At 41.1% G+C, this 14864-nt stretch overlaps 1 protein-coding gene across 1 annotated transcript in view; it reads right to left on the minus strand.

Annotated features, from left to right (window-relative positions):
- The window catches only part of adgrl1a (adhesion G protein-coupled receptor L1a), a 66498-nt gene that overhangs the window by 2594 nt on the left and 49040 nt on the right, over positions 1–14864 (minus strand). The window contains exons 10-24 of the mRNA XM_042393497.1: positions 14002–14187; positions 13760–13798; positions 11818–11998; positions 11585–11707; positions 10474–10685; positions 10198–10371; positions 9383–9592; positions 8548–8768; positions 8183–8249; positions 7911–8002; positions 7601–7769; positions 7185–7340; positions 5929–6025; positions 1502–1624; positions 82–99 (exon numbers count right to left, since the gene is read on the minus strand). Of these exons, the coding sequence (XP_042249431.1) occupies positions 82–99; positions 1502–1624; positions 5929–6025; positions 7185–7340; positions 7601–7769; positions 7911–8002; positions 8183–8249; positions 8548–8768; positions 9383–9592; positions 10198–10371; positions 10474–10685; positions 11585–11707; positions 11818–11998; positions 13760–13798; positions 14002–14187 (2068 nt within the window). The remainder of the gene's footprint in view (positions 1–81; positions 100–1501; positions 1625–5928; positions 6026–7184; positions 7341–7600; positions 7770–7910; positions 8003–8182; positions 8250–8547; positions 8769–9382; positions 9593–10197; positions 10372–10473; positions 10686–11584; positions 11708–11817; positions 11999–13759; positions 13799–14001; positions 14188–14864) is intronic.

The raw sequence follows: 14864 nt of genomic DNA on the forward strand, positions 1-14864 counted from the left end.
GAGAAGAAGAACAAATATCAGATGGTAAAATTTAAGCTGGAGTAGTTTACAGTGATGTGAACTGACGTGAAGTACGCTTACTTGGGTCACGGAAGGTTCCTGTGCATCCAAGAGAAAGTCATGTGGAGTGAATAAAATGAAAGACACAAGTCAGTAAGTGTCCTTTAATGATGCAACATTAACTTGATGTATTCGTTTTTAAGGAATTTTAAATAGGACCCATTAATGGAATAAAAATCCATCTGCCCCTTCAGCCTTTTCTCTGTCTCTTTCACACTCTCACGTCCAACCTCCAAACTCTTACCGCAAACACAAACATACGCACAGTCACATTAACTCTGATTTATGCAGACTTAGTGTTGCCACAGAAGATACATCGGATATTTATTTACTACTGTCAGTGACACCTGGATACATACATAATTCATACAAAACCCAGTAAAGTATAGCAGTAATGTTTATTTCACGACTTGCCTTCAACACACCAAAGATGTGCTTTTTCTCTTAAATTACCATCACAGAGCAGAGCAAACACCGCAGCCGCCCAAAAAGTGAGAGGCATGTTCAATATTAAAATTTAATGTGTAGTATGACTTTAATCAACGTTCTTCTTCGGTGGTGGTGTGGGTAATTAGACATTCTAATGAAGTGCCCTACTTCCTCTCCCACTTTCTTCTAAAAATGTCTTGGCTGCCAGGCCTGTGGCCATCAGGCTTGACGTATTGTGCGGAGAGGCTTTAAAATATTTAACAGAATCGCCGCCTCAAATTTCAGTCCTCAGACACAAGGCCTGATACTCTGCGGGTACGTACTCTGCCAGCGACCAGCCACACACGTACATGGTACTGTTGTTGAGCAATTACAAGAACATGTCTAATTTAGCAGTTATGGCATCAAATGAGTAGACTGGGAATGCAGCAATGCAGCATTGCAATAAAATATCAGGCTGTTTAAAGAGTCCCACTCTGAGATAGAAGCAAGCACACACACACAAACACACACACACACACACAGGCACTTACAGTGAGCACTCACACCTGACTGACCTACATCCAGATGGACTGTCCCTGGCCACTGAGCTGCCTGATACCTTTCTACGGCCGTCATGATTTAAGCTGACTATTTTTCTCTGCTTGGCAACAGGAAAGCTGTCCTCAAGATTTCTGGCAGACACAGCTGTACCTAAACTTCTAATCAATTTGTGGCTGTTCTCATGAAGATTCAAGATCTGACCAGATGGCTGGTTAGGCTGTAGGCACTGTTTGGCTCTGTTCTGCTCAGCCTAGTGAATCAGTCTGACAGCTACATAGTCTGAAAAAAACGACACACAAACAGGCACACACACGCACACATGTGAACACTCAAAACACAGCAGTGAGTGTGTGTATACCATGTCAAACTACTGACAGAGCAACAGACGATAAGACAGGAAGCTGAGCACATAATACACACACACTGACAAGACTGTACACACAGACTGGCGCGTTCATGAAAAGCTAACCAGTAGAGTTGAAGACACCAGGTGAGGGCGGGGTGAAGCTCTCAGCCAGCAGAGTGTTGTAAGGAGAGGTACCAGTGCGAGTCTGTAACACCGGGTTCGTCAGGAGATGGTTGCCCATGGTTGCTGTAACACACAAACATTCAAAAATTGTATATTACTATTATCATAAATATCAATCAATCAATCAATCAATTTTTATTTATATAGCGCCATATCACAACAGAAGTCATCTCAAGGCACTTTTCACATAGAGCAGGTCAAGACCGTACTCTTATACTCTTAAATAGGCTCCTATCTTTGCTTCAAATGTAAGCAGAGAAAACGCAAGCAAAAACACTGCGAACAATAGTTGTAAGACTCAGTAATGACATCTGGAATCATAAAAATATTTAGTGTTTATTGAAATAAAGATTAAGACCCTCTTTATTGTCATTTGGCAGCACTCACATATATAGAAACAAAATTTATCCTCTGCATTTGACCCATATTATACAGTAGGAGCAGTGGGCAGCCACGGTGCAGTGCCCGCGGTGCAACTCCAGTTCTTTTGCCAGTGGTCAACTCTAACATACATTTCTTGGATGGTGGAAGGAAACCAGAGCACCCAGCGGAAACCCACACAAACACATGGAGCACATGCAAACTTCACATAGAGAAGACCTGGGGCGGCCGGGGTTCGAACCCAGGACAATTCTTGCTGTGAGGCAACAGTGCTAACCACCACAGAGCCACCATGATTATTCAGATGGGGTTATTTTTGTTATGCCTGTGCTTTATGGAGTAATGCATTTCACAGTGCTGCTGGTTGTAACCTTTGAGTAAAAATACAATTGCAGGGGAAAGGTACTGTTTGGAGCATTCTTTTTTTTTTTTCTTTTGGCCACTGACAATGTAGTCGGAGGGGGAGAACAGTAATGCATGCCATTATGTAGTCTAGGGGTGCAACCATTGAAACAGTTAATTTCACAGTGAAATGTGAATGCCACTACAAGACAAATATAATTCAAAGAAATGGCACACTGAGAATGTTGTATAATGCCCATGTATGGCTCGAGCCTGAGGCAACTCGAACAGAAATGCCATGAAATTAAAAATAGGACAGCATGACGGAGAGTAGTCCAAGGCTAAGTGCAACCTTCAGGTCTCACGCCTACCGTTCATCACATAGCAAGGGAGCAGGGAATTGTAAAAAATAAAATAAAATATGCACTCACACACAGCTATTTATTTGTCATTTTCCCTCCTCTTACACTTCCCGTCTATCTTTCTGGCATGCCACACAAACCCCTCTCCCTCCATTCTCTGGCTTGTTCTGCTGTGTCGATTCAACCACATTTTCTCAGTTTCTCATGCCAGAATTTTTTTTTTTCGACAGGCAAACACCACCAAATTAGTTAGGATTAGTTGTTCGTGTGTACCTCATAGGAATATCCTGTAGAAAATTAAAGGAACTAGCTCTAAGTGGGGAGAGAAAGTAGGGCAAGGGGAGTCATGGGAGGCTGTGTGTGTGTGTGTGTGTGTGTGTACTGTGAGCCTCGTCTCCTGGACACATTACTATTGTCAGGAAGAGATTGCAGTTCATAAAGAAGTGAAGTGGAGAAATCAAAGAGATTCCAGATGCCAGTGATAACAACACAGCCTCTCTCCTTTAGATTTGGCCTCCTTAATTACTCCTCCATGATAGCACCTCTCTCCCTATCTCTCTTTTCCTCTCTCTCCCTCTCGCGCTCCCCTTTGTCTTTCACTTTCTGCCAACTGACAAACTTTTCTCAGAGGCACAGAAAATAAAGGCTTCACAGCACAGTTGTTTGTGTTTGACAGCGCACCATGGAATGATCCACAATGTGCGTCTCCTCCAGGCCTGGTGATTGCTCTATCGTGACGAGGCTCCGGAAACCGACCCGCCCGCCCGACCACACACACACGCACGCACGCACGCACACACCTCTCATCCATCTAGCTCACTCGTAGCACCCCTCTTCCTCACCCCCTGCCTTGCTCCTGTCACTCTCCTCAATTAGAATAATTACCCCCTGTTCGCTCACACGCTAATCAGTTCATTAAAAACAAAATGGATGAAATTAGCATAGAGAGTGACGGCTGATTTAGCAACTGCCTCTGTGTCATCATCAACACCCCCCCGCCCACCCCCCAATCTGCAACCTGAGCCAACCTTGATCATCACAGTGTCACTGACGCCACCAGTTGCTGAGGCTGAGACAATCAGTGACTCCACACACATTCTTCACTTCTTTTTTCTCTTAAATTACTGCTAGTGCCCTGCAAAGAGGACATGGGATTTGATTGATCTCACGCAACTATAAAAGGCTGAGAGGACAGAGTTCAAACTAGGGCTGGGAACCACAGGCTTTCTCATGATACAGTGCTATCACAAAATTTCGCTATAATGATGGTTTGAAAACACATGTGTCTCTGTGATACACAATATATTGCAATGTCATCTACATTTCTGTGTAACTTACGTGAAAACTAAACAAATAAATATCAAATAGATATATACATATATATATATATATATATATATATATATATATTGACAAAGCAGGAACCTTATAAAAGAAAGGAATTATGTCTGTTTTGGCAATATGTACATGAGCTGAATTATCAATAATTTATTGCAAAATGCCATGACACAATATATGATATTGTGTCATGGTGATACTGATTTTTTTGGTCTAGTCTTTGTTCAAATCATAGAAATCACAAAATAAAATGAACAAATAAAGCAAAGACAGATTATTGAGGTTTGTGGGATCCTCTCTGAGCCTTTTAACATCACCAGTGGAGTGCCTCATGGCAGTGTACTGGGCCCTATACTCTTTTTGCTTATTATTAATGACATGAAAGTAGCCAGCAACAGTTCTTTGTCATTTTACGCAGACAATTCAACTATCCTGGTATCTCATAGGGATAAAGAGAAGATACAGGAAATATTAGTTGATTATTCAATAAAATAGGAAATCAAATCGGAAAAAGGCTTCTTGTACGCTTAGGTAAGACTAGGTCTTTTTTGGAATGAGAGTTAGGCTAAGGAAGGACTCTGACCTGGACATTAAGATTGATGGAGTGTTAGTAATTTCAAAATGCTGCTATGGCCTAAAGGTAAATGTCAGATAAAGGCAAACATACTGAAAAGAGTCTGAAATTATTAGCCTCCTGTCTGATCCAATGTTATTTTGACACTGCTGTTAGTTCATGGCAGTGGGCCCTTATAGACAGTTTTCAAAGCTTTCAAACGGAAACTTCAAGAAACACAAAATAAACTGGTGAGATTCATCCTTGGCATGGAATAATCTACCTACTTTAATTGAGGAGCAGCCAAACCCTCCATACTTTAAAGCACAGGCTAAACAATGGCTGCCATTATAATAGAATGAGAACATCTTAATGTGGTTTCATAATCTAAACTTGAATTCACTCATATTTACATCTCTAACTATCTGTATTTTATGATGTGATTTCCTTTGTAAATGAAGTGTCTTTGATAATTTTTACTTTTGAAACAATTTTATCAATTGTTTCAGCCCTAACTTCTAAGATATTTTTATGTCAGACACTGAATGCCTATCTCTGTCTTGATAAAAGTTGGAGGACTGTGTAAACACCAGGAACGACGGAAAAATGTCCAGTATATTATTGTTCTATTGCTGACAAAGCCCACAATTTTTTTTTAATAAATATATTAGAATGTGGTCAATAAACCAAAACCAAAAAACTCTTTCTTCTTTTCACTGCAAATGGCTGCATATTATAACTGTTTCTGATGGTTATGGAGTCGATAAAGGATTATTCTTTAATAAAAGTGATCTAAGATGTGTTCAAGTGTATTATTTTTCTTAAATAAAATTATTATTATTGACTTTAAACCATTAAAAATTAGAAATACACTTAAACCTTCATAATTACAAAAATGGGAGTTTATTGCGTAGGTTTTTGGCAGGAACATTAACTCAGTAACGCCAACTACACACCTACACACACATTCACATAACAGATATGTTATGTGAGTGTGAGCGGTCAAGCCAGATACATTTTTGCTGTTGGTAAGTGCTTTCACTGACCAGTGGCCGTCACTGCACTATGAACTGAAACCCACCACCCACCAAGTTGCCCTCACTCCATGTTATTCAATTTAAGATATTGCTGCTACTAACTGCTGTCCACTGGATGCAAGACAAGCTGGATCATTGATTAACTTTAATACACAAGGCATGTGAACATACATTACCGTCATATGTGCACATTTAACACTTGTTATAGCACGGCTCTGTTCACTCTAGTCCCATACTTTGTGCATGTCAGTAGTTAATGTCTATATGTGTGTTAGAATCTATGTGTTTGTGTGCATTTAAGCGTGCATTAACTCAACAGAGGGGAAGCAGAGCAGCAACAGAGGGAGGGCTCACCACGGTTGAGTGTCGGGGTGCTGTTGATATCTCCCGCCATGAAAGAAGATTCCGTCTGCTTCCGAACCGTGTCGTTCCACATCCTGCGGATCCGACTCTGGAAGAAGGAGCAGAGCGCAGTGAGTGGCAGCAAACAGACAACACGTTAAATATAGAAACGCGGTGGGTAGACTTTGTAACTCAGTGGGGCTGCTGTAATCAAAACTGCAGGGCTCGTTCTAATCCACAAAGAACAATAGGCAAACACGGCAGACAAAGAGATTGAGGCGTCGAGTAAAGAGGCACACAGCTATGTCATGTTATCATGAGGGGCACTAATAAACTCGAGATGTGTAAGACATGATTGCAGTGGCTGATACAATTGTTCTTTGGAAGCGTCTTATTACATTGTGGGGAAGCTTGTTTGTTGACTGTGAGAAACAACTGTCAGTGTGTGTATGTCTCTGTGCCATTGCACATATGCCAGCACGTACAGTATTTCTGGATATCTCGTACGGTGTCTGTGTCTATATATAGCACGTGGAGTTCAAAGGATATCTTTATTAATTAGTTAATTAAGCACAGGGCTGCCAGTAATGGATAGACGTGTGGCAAAGTAAAATTTTCCCAACAGAGGACGTTGGCTGATTAGACCAGATTTGTAATAGAGGTGTTTAATCAGCAGATTATATATCACAATGTAAAATACTTTGATACTGCTTCTTAACTGAGAACAAAATGTAATGTAATGTACAGTGTTTATTATTGGAAAGTGAGAACAACGTGACTGTGGGATGAGAAGTTAGGTAAGTAAGTGAATTTGAGTTGTTCACAAAGTAATCGGTGAGTCATTGGTATTGATCAGCAATCAAACCTCCGCAGATACACTCATTTTGTACTTCAGAATCTTACATAACAGACCTTTTAAACAAGGTGAAAAAAAATGGGTGAGAAAATTTCCCTTGTTTCCAAAGCAATTTATTCTGTTTTGACACAATTTTTGGCAGAGTTGTAAAATAAATCAGATACTATCAAGAAAGTCATTTTATTCAAGAAAATTGATTTTTCGTTTCATTCTACTGAAACAAGCTGATTTCCACTGAAAACAAGTAAAATCATCTTTCTGCACAGGCAGATTTACTTTTCATTTGTTCTCAGAAAAAACATGATTTTAAAACCCAACAGTAGCCTTATTGATGTGTAGAGATGAACAAACAGGTGTGCATGCTGCTTTGTGTGTGCCTTCATTTATGTGTGTGGGTCTGTCTTGCCTGCACCTGTCTGTGGGCCGCTGCGTGGCGAGCTTGGCTGCCACTGTAGTAGCGGTTGTTGGCACGCAGACCCGAGTTCTTCAGGGAGCCGTGGGAGCTGGTGGTGGAGGTGCGGCTGCAGCAGTAGGAGTGACGCAGACACTTACTGTACTCCTTATGGACCTGTGAAAAAATAACACCACCGGCACAGCAGGCTGGTTTTAAAGCCACTCGTAAACACAAACACTTAGTTTCAATAACCTGGACCCAATGTGTAGCAACAGAGGCTTTTAACAGAATGCTATAGCAAAATGTACTTTTTTGCAATTACTCTATATGCTGAACACATATGCTGCCGTTTATTCATTGATCAATCTTAACAATATTTCATCTGCTTATTCACAATGATATCCATAACTCTGACATTATTCTTGCATTGTTACCTTCTTCTGTAGGGCACAGTGGAAGATGAAGATGAACATGCCCTGGAAGGCATTGAAGGTGGTGAAAAGGTAGGCCATAATTACTGTGTTTTCATTGATAAAGAGGAGACCAAAGGCCCACGTCAGCCCCAGCAGGAACAGCAGGGCAATGGCCCCCAGAGCCCATGACCTGGTGGAAGTGGAAAATAATAATTTAATTTTAATTGACATGATATACAGGAAACCCAAATCAAATTAGAAATTCATCTGCCATTGTAGTCTGTCATTATTTTATTTTTTCAATGTAAAAATAAATACTAAGTGAACTCACTTAATGTTATCCAGGCGGCTGGAGTCAGGTTTGAGTGCTGAAGAGTTGCGTATCATCTTGTGTAAAGTGATCATGAGGAAAATGAGGTTGAGCTAAGGAAAGAAGATAGGGAGAATCAAATAAATGTGCAGTGAACCATATAGTCTATTCTAAAATACTGACTTTGCATTGTTAATAACCTCACAAAGGAAGCATGGTAAAATACTTTTGGTTTGACTGCATGATATCAAAATATTGAGGGGAATAATACTGTCTGACACTAAAGCTAATACCATAATAACAAATGAAACGGGTCCAATGAAGCTCCAGATGAAGTAGTTATCCACTCGCAGCCAGCATCTGGAGTGGCAGAGAGGAGAAGAGAGAGTTACAAACAACTGAGCTCAAACACACTCAGACATGTGCACGCACACACACAAAAGAATACAGGCAAGCATGCACACACAATTTCCCTGTCTCAGCGGATTATCTTATGAAGGCTAATCATCAGGCTTTGGCTAAGTGTGTTCAGAAAAGCCAGTCCGCGGGGAGGTGCAAGAGCCGTTCACACAGCACTGCATATTACATTTCCAGCTGGGGGAATAGCATAATCCTACTTCGCAATCTGCAGGTGCAAAAGGCCTGTCTTCACACGTACGCTTTCTTGGTCCCATAGCTCCTGTAGTCTATGGCCGCGGAGATGCCCACCACCAGTGCGGGGAAGCAGTAGCCGCACAGATAGTAGTACTTTTTGCGGGAGTACTCGCTCTCAAAGACCTCCACCAGCATGAGATAGAGTTGCACACCCTCCAGACACATCCAGGAGAAGGCAGCCAAGAAGAAGAAATGCAGAAGGCCAGCAAAGATGGGACAGGCAATCTGAGGATAGCAGCCAGGGAGAGAGTAGAGAGAGGAGAACAAGAGGAGGAAGGGAAATATTAAGATGAAGGAGCAGAAACAGTTAAGATCAAGGCATATACCTGAGTGAAAAACAGGAGAGGACAGAACAGAATTACTATCAGGTAGTAGTTTCAGACATTAATAGAGGAAAAATGAAAAACTGCCCCCCTGAGTGACTGGCTCTGTGCATATAATTTAGTGGTAATTAAATACTAATTAAATTAAATACTAATTTTGTTATAGAGTAACGTATGTAATCACAAACACAATGCCTCAATTTCAGTAAAAAGTTCACAATCACCACTCAGTAAAAACATTGTGTATTGCTGTAACTCCCTATTTCATGTTCAAGCAAAAACTTAAGCTGATCCTATGAGTCATTAGACGTGTCAGCTGAGTTTTAAAGGAGGGATGTACTGAAAAATTTTGGGGATATAATGCTAAAGTAATGAATAATTACTACACTTTTTTAAGAGAGCAGTAAAAATCTGTTTCAATACCTTTTCAAGTAAACAAGCCTAAACCTATTCATGAGCAAGATCCTATACAACACCCTTCGAAGGTATCAGGCTGACGTGTTGCTACAAACTCACATGGTAATCTGTCTTGTCAATGCCGATGAGGAAGAGCAGCTCGGCAATGAAGAGGTTGATGCAGAGGTTCTTGTGGATGGTGTTGCGGTCGGTCTGCAGGCCCCGCAGGAAGCAGAAAGTGGAGATACAGATGGCTAGACACACTAGCGAGATGACTATCCCCACCCAGGTGATCACAAATAGGATCAGTTCGTGCATTCGCCCCTGGTACTGAGGTCCAGGTGGTGTGGTGGGTAAACAAAATAAGGGGGTCGAGAATGTGGGGGAAAAAAGAGGGGGCAAAGAGAGGGCAGAGGGACGTAGAAACACAGCAGAGTCAGACAAACAGAGGAAGTGAAAATGTAGAACAAAGTGTTTGGAAGACAGCGGGATGAGATATGAGGAGTAAGGAGACAGATATGAGAACAGTGGATGGAAGAAACAATAGGGGGATAGATAGACAGAACAAGGGGGAGGGGAGAAAAAGACCAAAATTGCTTTATTTAATATTTGTAAATATATGCAAGGAGCTAAAGTGTAGAGACAAGAGAAAAGATGTCCTGAAAAAAAATACATGACATTCAAATTCATGTGAATGTCAGCTAGAAGTAGCAGGACATGAATTTGTAAGCATGTGCCTCCCTGAATGTCGGAGTAAAATAAGGGAAAATTCAAAACAAAGAGCTTGTCAGCCTTGAGAGGGTACATTAATGTGCATGTGTGTGAGGGTGTGTGACTGAGAGTGAGCGAACGCTATTACTCGCACGAATTAATGTCTGCATAAATTACTCGCCTTCCATTTTAACCATGTGTCTGCCACGCCCTTGTTTACTCACATCGGGTTCGTGGTGAGCCATGAGCACGGCGAAGTTAGTGAGGTGGCTGCAGGAGCAGGTGGTGTGCGTATTGTTGGTGTCCAGCAGCCTGCAGCCCTGCGAGGACCACTGGCCTGTCATGGAGCGTTCGGAGTAATTCCAGAAGGAGCAATTTGGAGTGTAATAATTCTCCAACTGCAGAGAAAGAAAAAACAAAGAGAGAAATAATGGCAAATGTTGATGACGGTTTGTGTGTCAGAATTTAAATTAAGCATGATAAGGTTTAAATTAAGCCACCTGTAGATGTTTGAGTGTGAAGACCACCGGCTCGGTGAGAAACACTCTGCTGGACTCTTTATTGATGGAGGCAGCGATTACATGGGAATTAACCGCCAGGCGTTTCCGGTCATGGCTTGACCCAGCCTCCACTTCCATCTTCACTGTGGCATTCTCAGTGGACAGGAAGGATCCCAAGTTTTTATACAGAATGAACACCACCTTGACTTGTCCTGCATGAGAGCGAAGAGAAAACAGAATAAAAGAGAGACAATGGGAGAAGAAAAGTAAAAGAAAAAAAGCATGTTAAATGAAAAAGGAGATACAACTAAAAACAATAGAAGGAGGGAGGAGGAGGAGAAGGGAGAGGAAAGAGAAAAAAAAAAGACCAAATACAGAAATGGGGGCATAATATGGTAATAGCAGTGAGAGTGACAGAGATAGAGAGTGGGGAGTGACAGGGTGAGCGAGAGGGAGACAGAGAGAGAGAGTTAGTGAAGGTTAGAATGATGGTAAGGACCGTTTCATTTTGACTGGTGGAAGAGAGCGAGATTTAATGTGGAGGGCAATGGAACATTCATCCCTCAAGCATTCACAGATCTCTTATTATTCCATATGAATATTTCATGTGCGTTTGTTTCAATCATTCTAATCTCGTTCCCACTGCAGAGCCGAGCGGAGACAGAAAACAGAAAAGGGTTGGGGATGAGGGCCACGGAGGGAGGAGGGGAACGACGGAGAGGGGGATGACAGAGTGGGGGGGTTGGAAACCAGAGAGATGAGAGAAGGGGATAAGATGGAGGAGAGACGGAGCGAGGGAATGGAATGGGGAAGAGAGAAGAGAGGGAGTGCTGAGATTGCTCTGTCAGACTGGGGCCGATTGTAATCTACACGCCTCCCCAGCTATTCTATTAAGACTGCTGTTAAGAAACCATCAAGAAAAGAAATTGTCTCAGCGCTTTTGTTAATCTGATTAGCCTATTATTATGAACCAATAACGTAGTCAACTGCATGCAGACTGTTTTAAGCTCGCATGAAAATGCAAATGGAAACATAAGAGAGTGGGATGCACAGGACAGTACAATTTTTCAGTTGTAGGGCTGAAGGGTGGGGTGGGGTAAGGGTTGCTGACCGTTGCGACTGTACTGCTTGATAGTGGAGGCTGAAAGTTGAATGGTGCTGTCGCTGGCGTAGTTCTGTGGGAAGGACAAGTCCTGCAGGTCCATCTCTGTGTTTAGAACATGCACCTCGAGATCTGATGGTGGAAACAAACATTTTATTAACTCCTCTGCGCTGTCAGAGATGTAATAAACAGCCAAACTTCACTTTATTCATAAGTGCATCCACAATTAACACCTTTCTTACCAATGCTGGGCGCTCGGTCAGAAAAGCGATTCCCATACATGTTGTTGGCCAGAAGGAAAGCTCCTTTCTCCAGTACGTCCAGTAGCATGGTAGCAGTGTGAGCCTGCTCTGTGCTGTTCATGTCCTGCCACGACTCCAGAGCCTCAGGACGTAGCAAATTATCCACTGTCTGCACCACCGCCTGACACAAAGCATTTATTACTATTGCCGGGAACATTTTACAAAAAGATACACAAAGCAAGAAACGAGCAACAAACAAATCAGGAACTACCTAATAATTAATGAATAGCTCATAAGTAATTACAAACATAGTGTGAAAATGATGCTCCAAAAATTTTAAAAACATTAAAAAACATCTTTTTTTGAATTCTGTCTCAGCCTTGTGCCATTCATATTATGCTATTTGTCAGTTGGCTAGAAAGATATTCTAATTTACATGAGGAAACACAAAAGTGTTAAGTAAGATGCCTTGCTCGCAGCTATTCAGTATGATACTCTACTGTTTATAATGAGGCGGTAATGATTAGTTACTGGTTTTGTGCAATTTAGCACTTGATTCTGTGTAAATTGGGAAAAATTAATTAAGAAAGTGTTTGGCATGCAGATTCACAGACGTCCAGTAACTAATCATTAGACTGGTTTGTGAACAGTGCCAGCAATCTGTTTTGCTATTAGCTATTGATGAGCTATTGAGTAATTATCACTGAGTACCTGATTTGTTTCTTACTCTTTCCTTGGTAGTTACTCATTTTGTGCACTGCATCATAACATGTAACCATATCACTTGATCACTTCACTTACAAAGTCACTACTATTCCACTATAATATCCTAGAAACTCACCATTCCCCTGCACTACATTTATTACTGTGCTATGTCAGACATATTACCAATTCTATTTCACACTTACAATTCATTTAATGGCAATTTTGATGGTTGTATCAGCTATGCAATTTATTGGAGTAGCCTGCTTGATGATTCATGTAATTCTCTTGCTCAGGACTCTCAAAATGAAGGATTGGCTGCTGTGTGGAATACAGAGCATTGCTGTTAATAAAATGAATTTAGCATCAGAACGCACTCTATCTGCTACAGAGGGAGAAAAAAAAAAAACTGAGGGTGTTTCTGTTTTATCCTCTGATCAGTGTGGTTATACTGAGCTACCTTGCAGCGAGTGACAAAAATAATGGTCTAGTTACAAACTATAATGCAGCCTTTACATTCATCTTGCACCAGCGGAGATCAGAAGATGGGGTGTCATATTACAGTATGCTGCAGACAGGTCAAGACACACAAAAGACTCTGTACTGCAGAGTGCCGCATTTCATCATTACAGAGAAGCATACACAAGGCCTTTTCGTGATATTAGATTACAGCTTTCTCAGAACCACAGATATTGCACAAATATTGAAAAAGCACAGAAGGGTATAGTAACACAAACTATTGCCTTTCGTACTATTGTCAAATTACATTTTTCTCAGAGCCAGAGATATTGTACCTTATTGTGTAATACAATGAGGCCAAGGCCAATATTATACATTTAGGGTATATCACAGTGTAACAAAGCTAAGATTATGTCAGAGACAGATGCCTTCCAGATTAGCTAAAGCCATATTTAAAAGATATGTACACCATGAGCAATAGAAAAACGACAAATCAGCTTTCACTGCTCTAGGAAATACTACACCAACATTTAAATACTGTACCTGCTGTCTGCCAGGAGTTATACCAAAACTTACACACACTGCTCTTCAGCACAAACCAGAAATTCTATAAGTGATGATACCAAAGGCAATATAAATCATAATACAGAGCACTGAGCCAAAGGAATCTCATCCACAAACCTAGACTACCCAAGGATTTATCTTCCCTCAGTTATTCTAAGTCACAGAGCATTCCTACTCCACAGGCATGTAAAGCAGGCAGATAAAAGAGAAAAAGTACCTGGATGTAGGCCCGACAGGTCCGCTCTCGCTTCTGGAGCTGGAAGGGAAAAAAAACAAAGCCTGGAATTAAAAAGCCGAACAAAAAAAAAAAAAAAACAGAAAAAACTGTAAATTAAAAACTCACTGGTCCTTGCATGTGCACTAGGGGGGTAAATTCGCATTAACCGCAGCATTCTTTTCTAATCCTTCAAAAAATAATAGCATGTGTTTACTTATTTGTGTGTTTATACTTGCTTCTACCTTGTTGTAGTTCCGTGCAGCTGACTCCTTGTTTCCGGGCCTCAGGGCCTGAAGCTGGGCATCCAGTATGTCCAGCAGTTGCTCTATCAGTCGCACGGAGGAGCTGACATCTCCAGCCTGGATCCGACCTCGTGTGTGGTTCACCAGCTCACCAGCTATGTTGGCAGCATTCTCACCACTCTTTATCTATGCATAAACACACAAACGCACACATGTTTACACACAGTGATAGTATAATGATGATAAAACAGATCAGCTTTGATTAGTCTAATAAGTCTAATAAATATTTGCATGCACACTAAGAGTAAGGACACAGAAACCACATGTTTTGTGTTAGTCCTAGTATTAAAATGAATTTCACTTTCCATGCTCTTTGTTCAGTAATCGGATTTCCCCAGACCCCCTTCAAAGAAGGAGCTTTATTATCAGACTCTCTCGCATCATAGTAAACAAATATGGACCTTGTAGAACACATTGTGAAGTTTTTATTCTCCCTAGTGTGGTTTCACTTGGAAATCACACCCTTAGCAACCACTTTCCAATTACAATTGATTTTTGCCAAAAGGAGATGGTATAATGGATTCTTCCAACGATGTAACTTTTCAGTGTGACACTACTTACCCTTACAGGCACACACACACACTTAAAAAACCTTTAAGAAAGCCGGTCAAGGGTATGCACGGCTGAATAGTCGGGTTTTCTCCAGCAGAAATATAGCTGCCTGAACCAGTTTACAGTACTCTAAGAGTACGCATCTTTTCTGAAATCTGACAGCCAAATTTGGGGAATTTCAGATTACTACAGTGTTAATATTAATACAATTTGGTAATTTAAATAGCAGTGAGCTGAATTAAAATTATTCT

This window comes from Thunnus maccoyii, chromosome 18, assembly GCF_910596095.1.
Source record: "Thunnus maccoyii chromosome 18, fThuMac1.1, whole genome shotgun sequence".
NCBI lineage: Eukaryota > Metazoa > Chordata > Actinopteri > Scombriformes > Scombridae > Thunnus > Thunnus maccoyii.